This window comes from Bufo gargarizans, chromosome 2 (genome assembly GCF_014858855.1).
Source record: "Bufo gargarizans isolate SCDJY-AF-19 chromosome 2, ASM1485885v1, whole genome shotgun sequence".
Classification (NCBI taxonomy): domain Eukaryota; kingdom Metazoa; phylum Chordata; class Amphibia; order Anura; family Bufonidae; genus Bufo; species Bufo gargarizans.
In genome coordinates this window covers 217,577,761-217,596,395 of record NC_058081.1, presented here as the reverse complement: position 1 = coordinate 217,596,395, position 18,635 = coordinate 217,577,761, and the positions used below count along the sequence as shown (strand labels likewise).

Here is an 18,635-nt window from a genome sequence, read left to right as displayed (position 1 = left end):
TAGGTGCGGACCCATTCAATTCAATGGGGCCGCAAAAGATGCGGACAGCACTCCGTGTGCTGTCCGCATCCATTGCTCCGTTCCGTGGACCCGCAAAAAAAATATAACATGTCCCATTGTCCATTTTGCAGACAAGAATAGGCATTTCTACAATGGGCCGCCTGTTCCGCAAATTGCGGAAGGCACACGGGCGGCTTCCGTGTTTTGCGGATCCGCAATTTGCGGACCGCAAAAAACGGAAGAGTTGTGCGCATGAGGCCTTAATGTAATTTTACATACACAAATGAGAATTGTATAGGATTTCAAAGTCCAGAAGAGTGTTTACCTCAATATTCTCCTGCTTGTAGTTTACAGATGGTATAATGCTTGGTATAGTTTTCTTTTGCAAGCTTGTGGTAAAATCTGAAATGCTTCCCGCTGCAGTAGTAGACATGGAGTATTTAGCCACTCCAGATGGCACCTCCGTTGAGGGTATTCCCACTTCGATATAGTTGTTTGTAACGCTTATTCCATCGCTTTGTTTTGATGTTCCTGAGAAGGGACGTGATGTGGCAGCAAGCTTTGATGTAACGTTTTCTTCATTTTTTATGAAGTTTGGATGTGATGTCACTGAGGGAAGTCAAAACATACTGTATTCTATTGCTTTACAGGGGTTGTTCAACTAATTTAAAAGCTTCTCCAACGTCACTAAACATGCTAAAAAAAAAAGTTCTCCAGGTAATCCTCAATTGTTTCCGGCACTGCAGAGATGATATGCTATATACCCTACATCATCGCTGCAGCCAATCACTAGACCTAGAGGTACAAACATGAGACTGTTATGCCTTTGATTGACTACATCATTGCTGCAGCCCCGGAAACACAGAGTGATACAGCGGTGCTGGAAACGGTGGAGGTTTGTGAGTAAAGCATTTTTTTTATTGTAGCAAATTTTGTGACATAAAAAATGGATATACTGTCAGTTTTTCATAGTCATTTTGCATCGGTGTGTGGATCTATTTTCTGGCTGTCTTTTAACTTTCGTTTTGCATCCGGATACTGATGAATTTCATTGGCTTTTTTATCCCAACCCCTGCTGTGCCCTTTATATACACATTATTCTCATAGTGCCCCCTGGACATCCAATGGCCCCAATAGTGCCCCCCAGTGTATGTGGATGCAGCAGGACCTGACACTCCCATCATGATCATGTGATGTACGTCAGGTCCTGTTGCCTCTAGTGCAGATCAAGTGTTCTCTCACGTGCAAGTGGTGAAGTGAGTATTTTTTTTTTTAAATTTACATTTTAGAGGCTCCGTTTGCCCACCTCATTTCCACACCCTTCTGTCTTGATTGACAGGGCCAGGCCAGCGTTGGTTCTCCTGCTGGCCCCATCTGCCGTGTAAATCTCGCGCCTGCGCAGTCCCGTTCAGTATTTAGCATTTATTTAGTTATTTCATATGATTAAAGATGCTGATGAATCTAAAGTACACAAGCAGCATGTTATGGAGCAAGAGGAGATGTGTAGATTTATATATAGTCTTGTGGAAAAAGATTCTGTATAACAACAGTTATTGACATAAATCTCAGCTTTTTCTGGGCTTAGGAGTCCAGCGGGCTGTCTTTTCTTCCCTGTATGAGTGCAAACTAATCAGTCATGACTGCACTCTGATCTCCTAAGACTTAAATTGGCAGAGTTTAGATCAAGAAATTACAAGTTAGGCCTCATGCACACGACCACAGCAGGTCCGTGCCCGTGTTGCGGGTCCGCAATCTGGAAGATACAGTGTGGTGCAGAACGGAGACATGGATCTGAAGGTTTTTCTGTCCGTGCCTGTGCAACGGAAAAAAATGTAGTGCATGCAGTGCAAGATGTCAGATGCAGATGGCGGACCCCATTCAAGTGAAAGGCTCCAAGTCTGCAGACGGCACACGGTCGTGTCTATGAGGGCCTTTGCTGAATCTTTTTCCAAAACACTGTACATCAATCTGCTTAACTCTCCCCACTCTACAACCTGGTACCTGCAGAATAAACTGCATTCGGGTTCTCTTTCATGTTATAAATATTAGTTTAAGGGATATTCTCATCTTAGACATTTTTCACAAATACACAGGATATACCATAAATATCAGACATGCAGTCCCATCTTTGAGAACCACATGTTGGGAATGGAGGTCCCCAGATCTCGTCCAGGAGGTGGTCACTAGCAGCTGCATCCAGGCTGCACTGGACTGCATAGTTGTTTTATGGAAACAGCTGAGCTTGTTGTGCTACACTTTTTCAGTTAGGGCTCATGCACACGACAGCAAAACACAGATACCGGCCATGTGCATTCTCTATTTTGTGGACCGGAATGTCCTGCTCTCTACAGAACTGTCCTATCTTTGTCCATAAAACGGACAAGAATAGGACATGTTCAATTTTTTGCAGGGCTGCATAATGGACATACGGATGCAGACAGCACACGGTGTGCAGTCCGCATCTTTTGCGGCCCCATTGTGAATGGGTCTCTATCCGACTCCCGAAAAATGTAGATCGGATACAGGCAAAAACAAGGTTGTGTGCATGAGCCCTTAGTCTGATTCACTTCGATGGTAGTTAATCACAGTCCGAGTGTGACGGCCAGTGGTTCCTCAATGGATTGCTTTCTCGAGAAAGATGAGAATACCCCTTCATACGATGTGGCCAATTAAAGCTATTGGTACACGTAAATATTTTGTCATGCAACTTAACGATTCGGCATCGCAGGCATTTTATTATTTTTTTTATGCTTCACTTTTCCATTCACATGTCCATATGAGAGCTTGTTTTTTTTGGCTGGACTAGTTGCACTTTCTAATGACACCATTTAATTTACTATATCAGTATTGAAAAGCAGGAAAAAATTATTTGTCAGGTTAAACTAATAAAAAAACTACAACTTGGGAAACGGGTTGATTAGAATTTTTTCTTTTACTTGAACGTGCAATCGGTTGATCCCTTACCCTGGGTTCACACCTGAGCGTTCCTCAAACGCGCGTTTTACGTGAGTTTTTGTCGCGCGTTTTTATGCGCGTTTTTTGTAATAGTAAACGCGCGTTTGACGCGCGTTTGTGTCATTGACTGCAGTGTCCTATGGCCACAAACGCGCGTCAAAACGCCCCAAAGAAGCTCAAGTACTTGTTTGAGCGTCGGGCGTTTTACAGCGCGTTCGTACGCGCTGTAAAACGCCCAGGTGTGAACCCTTCCCATAGGGAAGCATTGGTTTTCATGTCTTAAGCGTTTTACAGCGCGTTTGAACGCGCTGTAAAACGCTCAGGTGTGAACCCAGGGTTATACCACAGACTGTAATTCTATAGTCACCGGCCGCATAAGTAGTGGGCTCAGCTCCTGAGCCCATTCCATACACACCGTCTGGCATTATGCTATATATGAACATCAAATCACTATAAGGGGTTAAAGACTTGTTTGAAAATTGCTTTGACCAAGTAACTCATTTGCGTTTCTAAGGTGCTGCTTGATTTTTCAGTCATTTTAAAAAGTAGTCTGACATTTTTCCTCCATAGTTTAAGTTGTTGGAAAATCATATGTATAAATTTTTAATACCATACTATCAAGCAGGAATACAAGACAATTGTAAAAACACAAGGGGGGCATCTCTACCCTTCCGTATGCCAGAAACTAAAGTCTAGGCCAGCTACAGGCTGGCATAGACTTCAACTATAACTTCTGCCACTTTCTGGCAAAAGTTATAGCAAATGAGGCAGGTGGTGCAAAGCCCATCCCTTCTGCTTAGCCCCGCCCCTTCATAAAAGTGGCGAGAAGCCTAAAATGTTGCAAATTAAGGCGCACATATGGCATGCGCCATAATGTGACTTTTTTTTACACAATAGTGTGTGTACAGGGCTTAAAGGGATTTTTCGAGATTTTTATACTGATGACCTATCCTCTTTCAGCTGTTCGAGCAGTTGTGGTCTTGTGAGTACCATGGCCTTCTCTCTGCTTTTCCTAGAAGGCCTAGAAGGAGCACAGTCTCATTCATGTGAAGGACCACTGCTGCCTTCTCAAAACTACTGATGACCTATCCAGAGCATAGGTGATTAGTTAGAAAATCCAGGAAAACCCTTTTCATAAATGTCCCTCAAGTACTTTGAACATTAAACTGTTTGATCTTACCTTGTTCTTTGTATTCCAGTCCCTTGCTCTCTTTCCTGTTATTAACATGTATATTTCAATATGTAAAAACAACAATAAACTAAGAATCAAGATTTTGCTTACCTAGTACACTACTGTCATTTAAGACTGTTGCAGAGGCTTCTGCGAGCTTTGTTGGTTGGATGGAGTTACCTTCATGGCCTTTTACACTTGGAGTATTTACATTTATGGTGCTAAGCCTAGGTTCACTGTTTGTTACCCCAACTGATTTAGTGTCAGTCTTGACAGTTGTTGCCAGTACAGCTGCTTGCGGACCGCTGTTTACTGTGGCAGTCCCTGCAGACACTGAGGTTAATTTAGTTATTACACTACTGACTGCTGCATTAGTAGAAGCAGCAGAAGGGGGGACTGCTGGATTGGTTGGGTTCACTGTTGTTTTGGCTGGGTTCACTGTAGTTTTGGCTGGGTTCACTGCAGTTACGGCTGGGTTCACTGCAGTTACGGCTGGGTTCACTGCAGTTACGGCTGGGTTCACTGCAGTTACGGCTGGGTTCACTGCAGTTCCGGCTGGGTTCACTGCAGTTCCGGCTGGGTTCACTGCAGTTCCGGCTGGGTTCACTGTAGTTCTGGCTGGGTTCACAATTGTAGTCACTTGATTAGTAGCACGTGGAGGTGTAGCTACCGTTGTAGGTTTATCCGTTACAATCTGTCCCAATGCTAGAAAAGAAAATATTTAATATTACAATGGACTCTTTCTTATGACTGAATAATTTGAAATTCTTAAAATGTAACTGTTGTTTCAGGTACAATTTAAGGGTACTTTCACACTAGCGTTTTTCTTTTCCGGCGCTGAGTTCCGTCCTAGGGGCTCAAATCCGGAAAAGAACTGATCAGTTTTATCCTAATGCATTCTGAATGGAGAGTCAGTCCTTCAGGATGCATCAGGATGTCTTCAGTTCAGTCTTTTTGACTGATCAGGCTTTTCAGAAAAACGTAGCATGCAGTATTTTTACCTCCGGCCAAAAAGCCTGAACACTTTGACTGAACGCCTGATCAGGCTTTTTTCCCATTGACTTGCATTAACGCCGGATCCGGCCCCGTGTGTTCAGTCAAAACGGATCCGGCTTTTGCATGTTAAACCCGAAAAATGTGAAAAAAAAGTTAAAGTCCATAAATGGCGGATCCGTTTTTTCCAATGCATTTTTCCATTGTGATCGAAAGCCTGATCAGGATTCAAATGTAATCCGTTTTCACACGTTTTTCCGGATCCGGCGGGCAGTTCTGGTGTCGGAATTGAACGCCGGATTAAAACAACGCTAGTGTGAAAGTAGCCTAAGAATAAGCTGCTATGTGTGTACACAAGAGGAATAACACGTTTCCCTGACTATTATATTACTTGAATCTGTCTTTTTAGCAGTTTTTCCCTTAGCAATTTGTCTTAAATTCATTTTTTCAGAGATAGTGAGTACAGACTAGTTGTAATCATGTCTGTCCATACATTACTCATGGAGAAACATGGGATCCTGCTTTCTAACTCTTTGTGGCACATCCCCAGAAGGAATGGAGGACATTACACGGTACAACTACGTAGTTTAGATGTGACTCTAAAGGTAAATCACTTACAAACCAGCAGACTGTCTATCTGTCTCTCTGCTTTTCTGCAGCAGCCTCTCTCTGCTCCTCCCCCTCCCCTCTCCGTAGACTGATATGTACTCTTCAAAAAAATGAAATGACAGTTAGGCTAGTTTCACACTAGCGTTGTGAGATCTGGCTGGCTGTTTTGGTATATTTGCTGGGTTGCGGCCTTATCTCTGCCGGTCCCTATTATACAGGGTGGGCCATTTATATGGATACACCTTAATAAAATGGGAATGTTTGGTGATATTAAATTCCTGTTTGTGGCACATTAGTATATGTGAGGGGGGAAACTTTTCAAGATGGGTGTGGACCATGGCGGCCATTTTGAAGTCAGCCATTTTGAATCCAACCTTTGTTTTTTCAATAGGAAGAGGGTCACCGCAGGAGAAATGCTAGCACAGGCTTCCAGTATCCGTAGTTTCAGGTGCTGCATATCTCGTATCTTCACAGCATATGCTGTGAAGATACGAGATGTGTAGCACCTGAAACTACGGATACTGGAAGCCTGTGCTAGCATTTCTGTGAAGATATGAGATGTGCAGCACCTGAAACTACGGATACTGGAAGCCTGTGCTAGAATTTCTGTGAAGATATGAGATGTGCAGCACCTGAAACTACGGATGCTGGAAGCCTGTGCAAGCATTTCTCCGGTGTTGCTATCAGTGTGTGAAGAGTGGTAGAAGAGGGTTGCATTGACAATCCAACACAATGGGCAGCACATTGAACACATTTTATAAGTGGTCAGAAACTTGTAAATAACTCATGAAAGAATAAAGTTACGTTAAAACCAAGCACACCATTGTTTTTCTTGTGAAATTCCCAATAAGTTTGATGTGTCACATGACCCTCTTCCTATTGAAAAAACAAAAGTTGGATTCAAAATGGCCTGACTTCAAAAAGGAAGCCATGGTCGCCACCCATTATGAAAAGTTTCCCCCCTCACATATACTAATGTGCCACAAACAGGAAGTTAATATCACCAACCATTCCCATTTTATTAAGGTGTATCCATATATATGGCCCACCATGTAGTTCAATGTGGCCGGACAGGAACTCAGTGGCTACTGGCAATGCCGAATCACAATGCTTAGTGTGAAGCTAGCTTTACTCTGTAAAATCATTAACATTTTTGCTTCATGAAATGTCCAGCATATCCCTCAAAAACTGAATGCAATTAGTAAATAAGGGTTTGTTCACATCTGCATTAGAGGCTGAGTTTGGGGCCTCCATCAAAGATTCCGTCAAAAAGATTGCATGTGAAAAAAGAGGATCCCGAACGGAAACTGAACGGACTCTGTTTAGTTACTGGAGTCTATTCAGCTCCGTTCGTCTCAGTTGTGTCCTGAATCCGCAAGTTCCATTATTTTTTAATGAAGCACAACAATGGAAATTTTTTGCAGTGATGTGAACTCATCCTAACAGTCATCATTTTCACATTAATCAAAATATACAATAAACAAGCAACTTTTTCTATTTCTTAAAACTTCTTATTGCCCATTTTGAGTCAATTGTATAAGTCAAGTCTATAAATAGTGGAAGGGGAAATGAGAATAATCAGCTAGGAAATTATGTGAACACACCCGATTCAGACAGGCAGGCAGACACATTTTCATGCACAATGCTGGCAAACATTTCCCTTTCTCCTAGTTTTCGAAACATGGGAAAATCATACATGGTAATGCTGAGCTTCCCAATGAATCGATACAGCTGTGTACTGACAATAGACTTCACTGTAAAGATGTCACTAATATGTGTGAGGAGCAATGGAAATCATGAAAGAATTTAAGACACACTTAAAGGGTTTTCCAAAACTTTAACGCTGATGACCTATCCTCAGTATCTGATCGGTGGGGGTCTGACAACCAGGACCCCTGCCGATCAGCCGTTCCTATAAGTGCCACGGCCTTCTCACAGCTTACCAAGCACAGCGCCATTCATTGTACAGTGACTGTGCTTGGTATTGCAGCTCAGCCCCATTCATTTCTATAGGTCTGAGCTGCGCCTAGGACACAAGACTGATGAACGTGTCATTACTGGCCTTGGAAAAGCTGTGAGAAAGCCATGGCACTACTGCAATTGCTGGTGCTTTCTCAAACAGCTGATCACCAATGGTCCTGGGTGTCAGGCCTCCACCAATCAGATATTGATGACCTATCCAGAGGATACGTTATCAGTTTTAAAGTCTTGGAAAATCTTTTTAACAAAATTATACTAATATTGAAATACAAATTTAATACACATTCAGTAGATTGGCTGACAGCTATCTCTTCTGACTCCCCCATACACATACAGTACATTTGGAAAGTCTTCACAACTTTTCATTTTTTTCACATTATGTTGCGGCCTTGTGCTGAAATCAAGTGTTCCCCATCAATCTGCACTCAGTGCCTCAGTATTCAGACCCTTTACTATGACACTTGAAATCTTTGAGATGTTTCTACACCTTCACTGGAGTCCACCTGTGGTAAATTCAGTTGACTAGACACAATTTGGAAAGACACACCCCTCTCTATATATGGTTGACAATGCATATTACAGCAAAAGTCAAGACATGAGGAGGAAAGAACAGCGCATAGAGCTCAGAGACAGGATTTTGTGGAGGTATAGATCTGGAGAAGGGGACAGCCACTTGAAATAAACGGAGCAGCATGTCAATTGGGTGGACTGCTGCTCCGCTCATCTCTATGGAACCTACAGGAAATAGCTGAGTGCTTTACTTTATTATTATAATTTATTATTATTGCTTTATTATTATTATTATTATTATTATTGTTATTATTTATTATTAAAGCATTCCCATAGAAATAAATTAAACAGTAGTGCACATGCTCAATTTGCCACTTTGTTCATTTCGGATGGCCATGTAGGGGACAAGGCTCCCATTCTTATCACTGGTAGACTCTCACTGATCTAACAGTTACGCCCTGTGGACAGGTGCCAGAATACCCCTTTACCGCTTACAAGATGTTATTTATAACTACTAATGTACAATACTGAACTGCATTTTATTTGTATGGATAAAAACAGTAACTGTTGAAAATTTGGATTTATTTCTCTTTTTTGTCATTTACAGTTGTCTCTTTTTCATCCTCACATATGATGATCATGTGACTACTACATTTGTTTTAAAGGTACAGCCACATAGTCTGCTTTCCTGATGCAGTTTTAGAAGCTAAAGCCAGGAGTAAATTAAAAAAAGAGAAATCATATTTGTCCATTTCTCTCCACTCCTGATCCTAGCTTCCAAAACTGTATCAGGAAACCTGACTTTGTGGCCGCACCCTAAGGGGTGACTCGTACAATCATCTGCAGACAATGGTTCCCTTTGTGAATTGTTATACTTAGACATAATAAAGCTTAAATATTTTATCAAGAATCTTTTGTGTTGCTGGGCTTTTTCAGGTTTTGCCTGAAACTTTACAATTTCATATTATAGTTATTTTCTATGTAAATACATCAATCCTATCCTTACTTCTATGCATGTGAATGAGGCCCCATGCACACGACCATATGTGTTTTGCGGTCTGCAAGCCACAGATTGTAAAATATGAATCCGGTCTGTGTGCACGCCGCCATTTTTTTTTACTACTGTAGAAATGTCCTATTTTCTGCAAACCAGAGCAATTAACAAATTGAAATGAGTGGATCCGCATCTGATACGCAAAAAATGTGTACCAAACATATGGAGAGAGAGATGGATTAGTACATTACTCTGGGTTTCTGAGTAATATACAGGGGATATAAAAAGTCTACACACCCGTGTTAAAATGTCAGGTTTCTGTGCTGTAAAAAAATGAGACAAAGATAAATCATTTCAGAACTTTTTCCACCTTTAATGTGACCTATAAACTGTACCACTCAATTGAAAAATAAACTAAAATCCTTTAGGTGGAGGGAAGAAAAAAAAAAATTAAATAATGTGGTTGCATAAGTGTGTACACCCTCTTATAACTGGAGATGCAGTTGTGTTCAGAATTAAGCAATCACATTCAAAATCTATTTAAATAGGAGTCGGCATACACCTGCCATCATTTAAAGTGCCTCTGATTAACTCCAAATAAAGTTCAGCTGCTCTAGTTGGTCTTTCCTGAAATTTCCTTAGTCGCACCCCACAGCAAAAGCCATGGTCCACAGAGAGCTTCCAAAGCATCAGAGGGATTTCATATATACCATGGAACACAGTGAAGACAGTCATCATCAAGTGGAGAAAATATGGCACAACAGTGACATTACCAACTGGACGTCCCTCCAAAATTTATGAAAAGACAAGAAGAAAACTGGTCTGGGAGGCTACCAAGAGGCCTACAGTAAAGGAGCTGCAGGAATATCTGGCAAATACTGAGTGTGTGGGGCATGTGACAACAATCTCCCGAAAGCCTTTTCTTACGAAGAAAAACATCCAAGCCAGGCTACATTTTTCAAAAACACATGTGAAGTCTCCCAAGAGCATGTGGGAAAAGGTGTTATGATCTGATGTAACCAAGGTTGAACTTTATGGCCATAATTCCAAAAGATATATTTGGCGCAAAAACAATAATGCACATCACCGAAAGAACACCATACCCACAGTGAAGCATGGTGGTGGCAGAATCATGCTTTGGGGCTGTTTTTCTTCAGCTGGAACTGGGGCCTTAGATAAGCTAGAGGGGATTATGAACAGTTCCAAATACCAGTCAATATTGGCACAAAACCTTCAGGCTTCTGCTAGAAAGCTGAACATGAAGAAGAACTTCATCTTTCAGCATGACAACGACCCAAAGCATACATCCAAATCAACAAAGGAATGGCTTCACCAGAAGAAGATTACAATTTTTGTGAAATGGCCCAGCCAGAGCCCAGACCTGAATTTGATTGAAAATCTGTGGGGTGATCTGAAGAGGGTTGTGCACAGGAGATGACCTCGCAATCTGACAGATTTGGAGTGTTTTTGCAAAGAAGAGTGGGGAAATCTTGCCAAGTCAAAATGTGCCATGCTGATAGACTCATACCCAAAAAGACTGGGCGCTGCAATAAAATCAAAAGGTGCTTCAACAAAGTATTGAAGTATTATTTTATTTTTATATTTTTTTCTTCCCTCTACCTAAAAGATTTCAGTTTGTTTTTCAATTGAGTTGTACAGTTTATAGGTCACATTAAAGGTGGAAAAAGTTCTGAAATGATTTATCTTTGTCTTATTTTTTTACATCACAGATACCTGACATTTTAACAGGGGGTGTGTAGACTTTTTATATCCACTGTGTATGTGTTGTCAAGGAGGTATTTTTTCGCATTACAGAGAGCGTCTAGTATTTGTCATATGAGTGTGTAGGCCAGTATTGTAGGCCAGGCAATACCCCTGGTGCTCTTTCCCTCTCTCTTATCACAAAACATTTATGGGGGTGAAATATGCTCCCTACCATTCACAATCTTGCAGACTACAGTTTACCAGGAACAAGCAGATGTAAATGTCCCGTTGCAAGTGGTGCAAGAACATCATCATGCTAACTACGCTTGGATGCCATGCTTGTCGAGGGATCGTGGTCAGTATAAGTTTTGGGGGGGAAGTAGGATCAAAGCTGGCAATTGCATGCAAGCCACAAAGGGAAGCATTACTTATTGAGCTGTCATTATTATTATTAAGGGGGGCACTTAGAGAGCATTAGGCTTTATTAAGTGGATATGATCACTTATATAAGAGCATTATTACTTTTTAAGGGGGCACTAAGGTGCATTATCACTTGTTAGGGGTATTATTATCTTCGAAGGGACATACAAGCGATTTATCGCTCATCTTTCATACTTATTAAATCACACGATTCTTCTTGTCCATTTTTGTTTGTATGCACGAGAATCGGTACAATATTCGCTCCGTGTAATAGTACCTTTACTCACCGCAAACTGATTAATTCAGAGTTCATTGTTAATGGCCACAGAGTTTTGGGGCTACTGTGCAATTAGTTTGAAAACAGTTAACTGTCGCTACACAGCTGCACCCTCATGGAGCCAATAGACATTCAAGTTTTGTTGGAGTGATAGACTTTGGAGGCTAAAACCAGGAGTGGATCCAAAAAAGAGGTGATGTTGTATCTGTTGCATATACTTTGCCTTTTCAACCCAAATCTGTTTTTCTTTTATGTGGCCACTTCCCTTTCTCATATTTTTGCTACCTAATTTTTTTCTTACTTCTTGCTTCCTTGGTCCGGTCTCGTAGTGACAGGGAACGGGTGCCGAGTTGATTGTTTACAGGGTTGCTTGGTTACCCTGTCAGCTGTTGTAGCGCATTGCTGTGGTGGGCTGCGCGCATCACCAGGTGGGAATGCGCTTTGTAGGATACAACAGCTGATGTGATTTATTTAAGTATTCATCAACACTTGGCGCCCCTTTTTTGGATTTAAAAAGGGGCTTTGGGCTACATATCACAACCTCCTGACGAAGCAGAGGCGAAACGCGCGTCAAGGTATTCTTGCTGACTAGCGCTGCTCTGTATACCCCTAATCATGTCCTGTGGTATGTATTGTACATAATATTGTGGCTACTTGTGGCAAATATTGGTCACACTGTTATTGGCTTTCCTGACTAGGTTGTGGGTGGTGGCTTATGGGTAGTTTCTTTTCTTTTTTCTTCTTTTTTCTGTTTTTCTTTTTTCATTTTCTCCCTCCCATTGCTTATTTTTGGGCTTATGCTGCACCATTGTTTTGGGAAATATTTATTAGGGAGTGTTATTATACACTTCCTAGAAGTGAACTTGATATACAGTACAGACCAAAAGTTTGGACACACCTTCTTATTCAAAGAGTTTTCTTTATTTTCATGACTATGAAAATTGTAGATTCACACTGAAGGCATCAAAACTATGAATTAACACGTGGAATTATATACTTATCAAAAAAGTATGAAACAACTGAAAATATGTCATATTCTAGGTTCTTCAAAGTAGCCACCTTTTGCTTTGATTACTGCTTTGCACACTCTTGGCATTCTCTTGATGAGCTTCAAGAGGTAGTCACCTGAAATGGTCTTCCAACAGTCTTGAAGGAGTTCCCAGAGATGCTTAGCACTTGCTGGCCCTTTTGCCTTCACTCTGCTGTCCAACTCACCCCAAACCATCTCGATTAGGTTCAGGTCCGGTGACTGTGGAGGCCAGGTCATCTGGCGCACCACCCCATCACTCTTCTTCATGGTCAAATAGCCCTTACACAGCCTGGAGGTGTGTTTGGGGTCATTGTCCTGTTGAAAAATAAATGATGGTCCAACTAAACGCAAACCGGATGGAATAGCATGCCGCTGCAAGATGCTGTGGTAGCCATGCTGGTTCAGTATGCCTTCAATTTTGAATAAATCCCCAACAGTGTCACCAGCAAAGCACCCCCACACCATCACACCTCCTCCTCCATGCTTCACGGTGGGAACCAGGCATGTAGAGTCCATCCGTTCACCTTTTCTGCGTCGCACAAAGACACGGTGGTTGGAACCAAAGATCTCAAATTTGGACTCATCAGACCATAGCACAGATTTCCACTGGTCTAATGTCCATTCCTTGTGTTCTTTAGCCCAAACAAGTCTCTTCTGCTTGTTGCCTGTCCTTAGCAGTGGTTTCCTAGCAGATATTCTACCATGAAGGCCTGATTCACACAGTCTCCTCTTAACAGTTGTTCTAGAGATGTGTCTGCTGCTAGAACTCTGTGTGGCATTGATCTGGTCTCTAATCTAAGCTGCTGTTAACCTGTGATTTCTAAGGGCTGGTGACTCGGATGAACTTATCCTCGGCAGCAGAGGTGACTCTTGGTCTTCCTTTCCTGGGGCTTTCCACATGTGAGCCAGTTTCTTTGTAGCGCTTGATGTTTTTTGTGACTGCACTTGGGGACACTTTCAAAGTTTTCCCAATTTTTCGGACTGACTGACCTTCATTTCTTAAAGTAATGATAGCCACTCGTTTTTCTTTACTTAGCTGCTTTTTTCTTGCCATAATACAAATTCTAACAGTCTATTCAGTAGGACTATCAGCTGTGTATCCACCTGACTTCTCCACAACGCAACTGATGGTCCCAACCCCATTTATAAGGCAAGAAATCCCACTTATTAAACCTGACAGGGCACACCTGTGAAGTGAAAACCATTTCAGGTGACTACCTCTTGAAGCTCATCAAGAGAATGCCAAGCGTGTGCAAAGCAGTAATCAAAGCAAAAGGTGGCTACTTTGAAGAACCTAGAATATTACATATTTTCAGTTGTTTCATACTTTTTTGATAAGTATATAATTCCACATGTGTTAATTCATAGTTTTGATGCCTTCAGTGTGAATCTACAATTTTCATAGTCATGAAACGAAAGAAAACTCTTTGAATGAGAAGGGGTGTCCAAACTTTTGGTCTGTACTGTAGGTATCTACCCGTACTAAGGGATATTCCCATGCATGGAGTAACAGGTAGGCCGTTTTGTGATATTCATGTTTTATAGTGTATCTTGGATATTGTGACACTTGACATGTGGTAGATCTTTTTGGGGGTAGTAGCAGCATAGGTCAGGTGATTCTGGCACCTTTTTACATCTGTCGTTTCCTTTTATTAATACTATTATAGAAAGATAAGAACCATTTGGCCCATCTAGTCTGCCCAATATACTGAATACTATGAATAGCCCCTGGCCCTATCTTATATGAAGGATGGCCTTATGCCTATCCCATGCATGCTTGAACTCCTTCACTGTATTTGCAGCTACCACTTCTGCAGGAAGGCTATTCCATGCATCCACTACTCTCTCAGTAAAGTAATACTTCCTGATATTACTTTTAAACCTTTGCCCCTCTAATTTAAAACTGTCCTCTTGTAGCAGTTTTTCTTCTTGTAAATATTCTCTCCTCTTTTACCTTGTTGATTCTCTTTATGTATTTAAAAGTTTCTATCATATCCCCTCTGTCTCGTCTTTCTTCCAAGCTATACATGTTAAAGTCCTTTAATCTTTCCTGGTAAGTTTTATCCTGCAATCCGTGTACTAGTTTAGTAGCTCTTCTCTGAACTCTCTCCAAAGTCTCAATATCCTTCTGGAGATATGGTCTCCAGTACTGAGCACAATACTCCAAATGAGGTCTCACTAGTGCTCTGTAGAGCGGCATGAGCACCTCCCTCTTTCTACTGGTAATTCCTCTCCCTATACACCCAAGCATTCTGCTAGCATTTCCTGCTGCTCTATGACATTGTCTGCCTACCTTTAAGTCTTCTGAAATAATGACCCCTAAATCCCTTTCCTCAGATACTGAGGTTAGGACTGTAGCACAGATTTTATATTCTGCTCTTGGGTTTTTACACCCCAGGTGCATTATCTTGCACTTATCAACATAAAATTTTAGTTGCCAGATTTTTGACCATTCCTCTAGTTTTCCTAAATCCTTTTCCATTTGGTGTATCCCTCCAGGAACATCAACCCTGTTACAAAACTTTGTGTCATCAGCAAAAAGACACACCTTACCATCGAGGCCTTCTGCAATTTCGCTGATAAAGATATTAAACAATATGGGTCCCAGAACAGATCCCTGAGGTACCCCACTGGTAACAAGACCATGGTCTGAATATACTCCATTGACTACAATCCTCTATTGCCTGTCCCTCAGCCACTGCCTAATCCATTCAACAATATGGGAGTCCACGCACAAAGACTGCAATTTATTGATAAGCCTTCTATGTGGGACAGTATCAAAAGCCTTACTAAGGTCCAGATAAGCGATGTCTACTGCACCTCCGCCATCTATTATTTTAGTCACCCAGTCAAAAAAATCAAAATATTAGTTTGACATGATCTCCCTGAAGTAAACCCATGCTGTTTTTCATCTTTCAATCCATGGGATTTTAGATGTTTCACAATCCTCTCCTTAAGGATGGTTTTCATTAATTTCCCCACTATTGATGTCAGGCTTACTGGCCTATAGTTGCCCGATTCCTCCTTACTACTTTTCTTGTGAATGGGCACATTTGCCAATTTCCAATCTTCTGGGATGACTGCTGTTGCCATTGATTGGTTAAATAAATCTGTTAATGGTTTTGCTAGTTCGCCGCTGAGCTCTTTTAATAGCTTTGGGTGTATCCCATCAGGCCCCTGTGACTTATTTGTATTAATTTTAGACAGCTGACTTAGAACCTCTTCCTCTGTAAAGACACATGCATCAAAAGATTAATTAGTCTTCTTTCCTAACTGAGGTCCTTTTCCTTCATTGTGTACTTGAATTGTACTGAGGAGATCCGGAATACAAGATTTCACGACAATTTTAATAGGGAACAGAGGATTGCTCTGAAGAAATTCAAAAATAGGAATAATGTTGTGATAAAACCAGCTGATAAGGGGGGGGGGGGGCAATGTTGTGATCTGGCCGGAGCAGATGTATGAAAAGGAGGCTTTCCGCCAACTAGGGGATAGATCCTGTTATTGCAAATTAGATCAGAACCCTATGTAGCAGTATAAATTGGAATTAGATATAATACTAAAAAGAGCATATGACACTGGTATTGTTAGTTCTAAAATGTGGGAGGGCTTGGTGAAAGATTTCCCGGTCCTTCCCACATTTTATTTACTTCCCAAAATACATAAAGATTCTAGGTCCCCACCGGGACGACCTATTGTATCTGGAATTGGTGGCTTGTTTGAGACGGTCTTCCATTTTGTAGATTTTTATCTACAAAAATGTGTAGAAACCTTGCCTTCATTTGTTCGTGACACTACGGAACGTCCTCAGGAGATTGAATGGGGTACATCTGGAGAGAGGCATGCTCCTTGTCACGTGAGATGTCGACTCCATGTATACGTCTATCTACCACGACCACGGGCTGCGTGTATCAAGATTCTTTTTGGAAATTACTAGTCTTGATAAAGATCTTATTGATCTTATCATGACTCTATTAGATTTTGTGTTGACACACAACATGTTTACATTCCAGGATCGATTCTTCCTACAGCTCCGGGGGACGGCTATAGTGGCGACTTGTGCGCCCTCATATGCTAATCTCTTCCTGGGTCAGTGTGAGAGAGAGATTGTAATAAGTTCGAGGGGTCATGACGCCATGGTTTCGGGGTCGAGGTATATTGATGACATTTTGCTCATCTATCTGGCAGGGCTCGACGTTTTGCAGAGCCAGGAGGATCTGTTCGAGCTTAATGACGCCCTCAGCTTCAAATCCTTTTTATAGGTGTTATCATGATGTCTATTTTTATTTATGTTTATATATCTTTTTTTTTTTTTTTTTTGCCGTAAACGCCCTTTGAATATTAGAACAATAACTATGCTATGAACAGAATTTATGTGACCATAAGGACATGTTAAATAGAATGGGAAGTGAGAGAAGAGTTCATCTTTTGGTTATGAGGAATATTACTACATGAATTATTAATATGTATTATCATATGTGGGATATGGAAATGTGATACTTTTTGGGTGGTTTTCTATATTTTATGTTTTGGTGTTGTCACATGTATTTTGGCATTTATTTTAATATATTTATTTGATACTATTTAGTGATCATGATTATGATTATTGATAGCACTATGTCACTCTATATTATTCATTACAATAAGTTGTGAATATTATAACTCATCTCTCACATTTGTTATTATTATGTATTTTAATTAATTTACATTAGTATTTGTGTGTTTATTGATAGTGTGTACACTTATTTCTATGTATATAATCATGTATTTTATTATAAATATGCATTTTTTGCACTTTATTAGTATTTATGTTCTAGCACTATGTCACTTTTAGTGGTGATATTCACATATATATCACTGTGACTATACCTTTTATGTTTGTGTAGCGCTAATACAGCGCAAGATTATATCCCATATTATTATAGGATATAATCTTCTTTTATGTGGCCACTTCCCGTTCTCATATTCTTGCTACCTAATTTTTTTTCTTACTTCTTGCTGTTTATTAGGGAGCAACATTATAGGTATCTGTTTTTAGCTTTAAAACTGCATCACAAAACCTGATCAAAACATGAACGTTTACTAGCACGCTAACAGCAGGCAATAAATAGCATAGAAGAGGTGATCTTTTCAAATTGTGTTCAATTCTACATGAAATATAGCTGTATTCTGCAAACTTCTGTGTCTGCAATCAGGTCTGACTATGTAAAGCAAAGACGTACTGGTTTCAGTGTTACCTCTCAGCATACAGAGAGATAAAGTCATGGTGTCATGCTCTATTATAAAGATAACGGACTCTTCACTTGTTGAATAGATCTGCCCTTATCATCCCAGTACACATTTACCAAGAAATATGGCTTTCTCGTCCTAAATATCCATTGACAAAAAAACAGATCGACTGCTCTAGATCAATATATCTTCACACAGAATGTGTTCTAATTGTATTGAATGAAACAGCAAAAACATAAAAAACAAAAGCAAACATCACAGATGAGGAAGAAGATACACAATCCCACTACCATATATCTATCCATGTGTATAAAGCCTTATTTGAGGCCTAGCTGTAGAATACCCTACAAAATGCTAATTGTCTGAAATGGAAAAAAAACTAACATTTACTACAAAACAGCATCCTGTATGTTCACCTAACAGGCACATGTACAAGACAGCAGATTCTACAGCGGCACTGTGTTAAGACAAGAGTATTGGTTTAGCAGAAACATGGAATATTTAAAGTCTTAAAGTGGTTGTCTCACTTCAGCAAATGTAGACAAAGTTAGGGGCGGACTAGGAATTTAAAGTTGCCTTCCCATGTTTTCGGTGGGTACAAATTGACAGAAGGCAGGGCAACACAAGTAGGTTGGGTCAGCAATACCATAGTGCAGCACAAACTTCCTCCCCAGGAGCTGCCATTCTGTGGTGGCCCTCAAGAGCTGCCACGTTCTGTCCTGCTCCTCTAATTTTTTCTAATTAAAGATTTGAGTTCTGTCCT

The 18,635-nt window shown here is 40.8% G+C and overlaps 1 protein-coding gene across 1 annotated transcript in view; it reads right to left on the bottom strand.

Annotated features, from left to right (window-relative positions):
• PODXL (podocalyxin like) overlaps positions 1 to 18,635 on the bottom strand; it is a 98,114-nt gene that overhangs the window by 38,036 nt on the left and 41,443 nt on the right. The window contains exons 2-3 of the mRNA XM_044279997.1: positions 4,238 to 4,831; positions 326 to 609 (exon numbers count right to left, since the gene is read on the bottom strand). Of these exons, the coding sequence (XP_044135932.1) occupies positions 326 to 609; positions 4,238 to 4,831 (878 nt within the window). The remainder of the gene's footprint in view (positions 1 to 325; positions 610 to 4,237; positions 4,832 to 18,635) is intronic.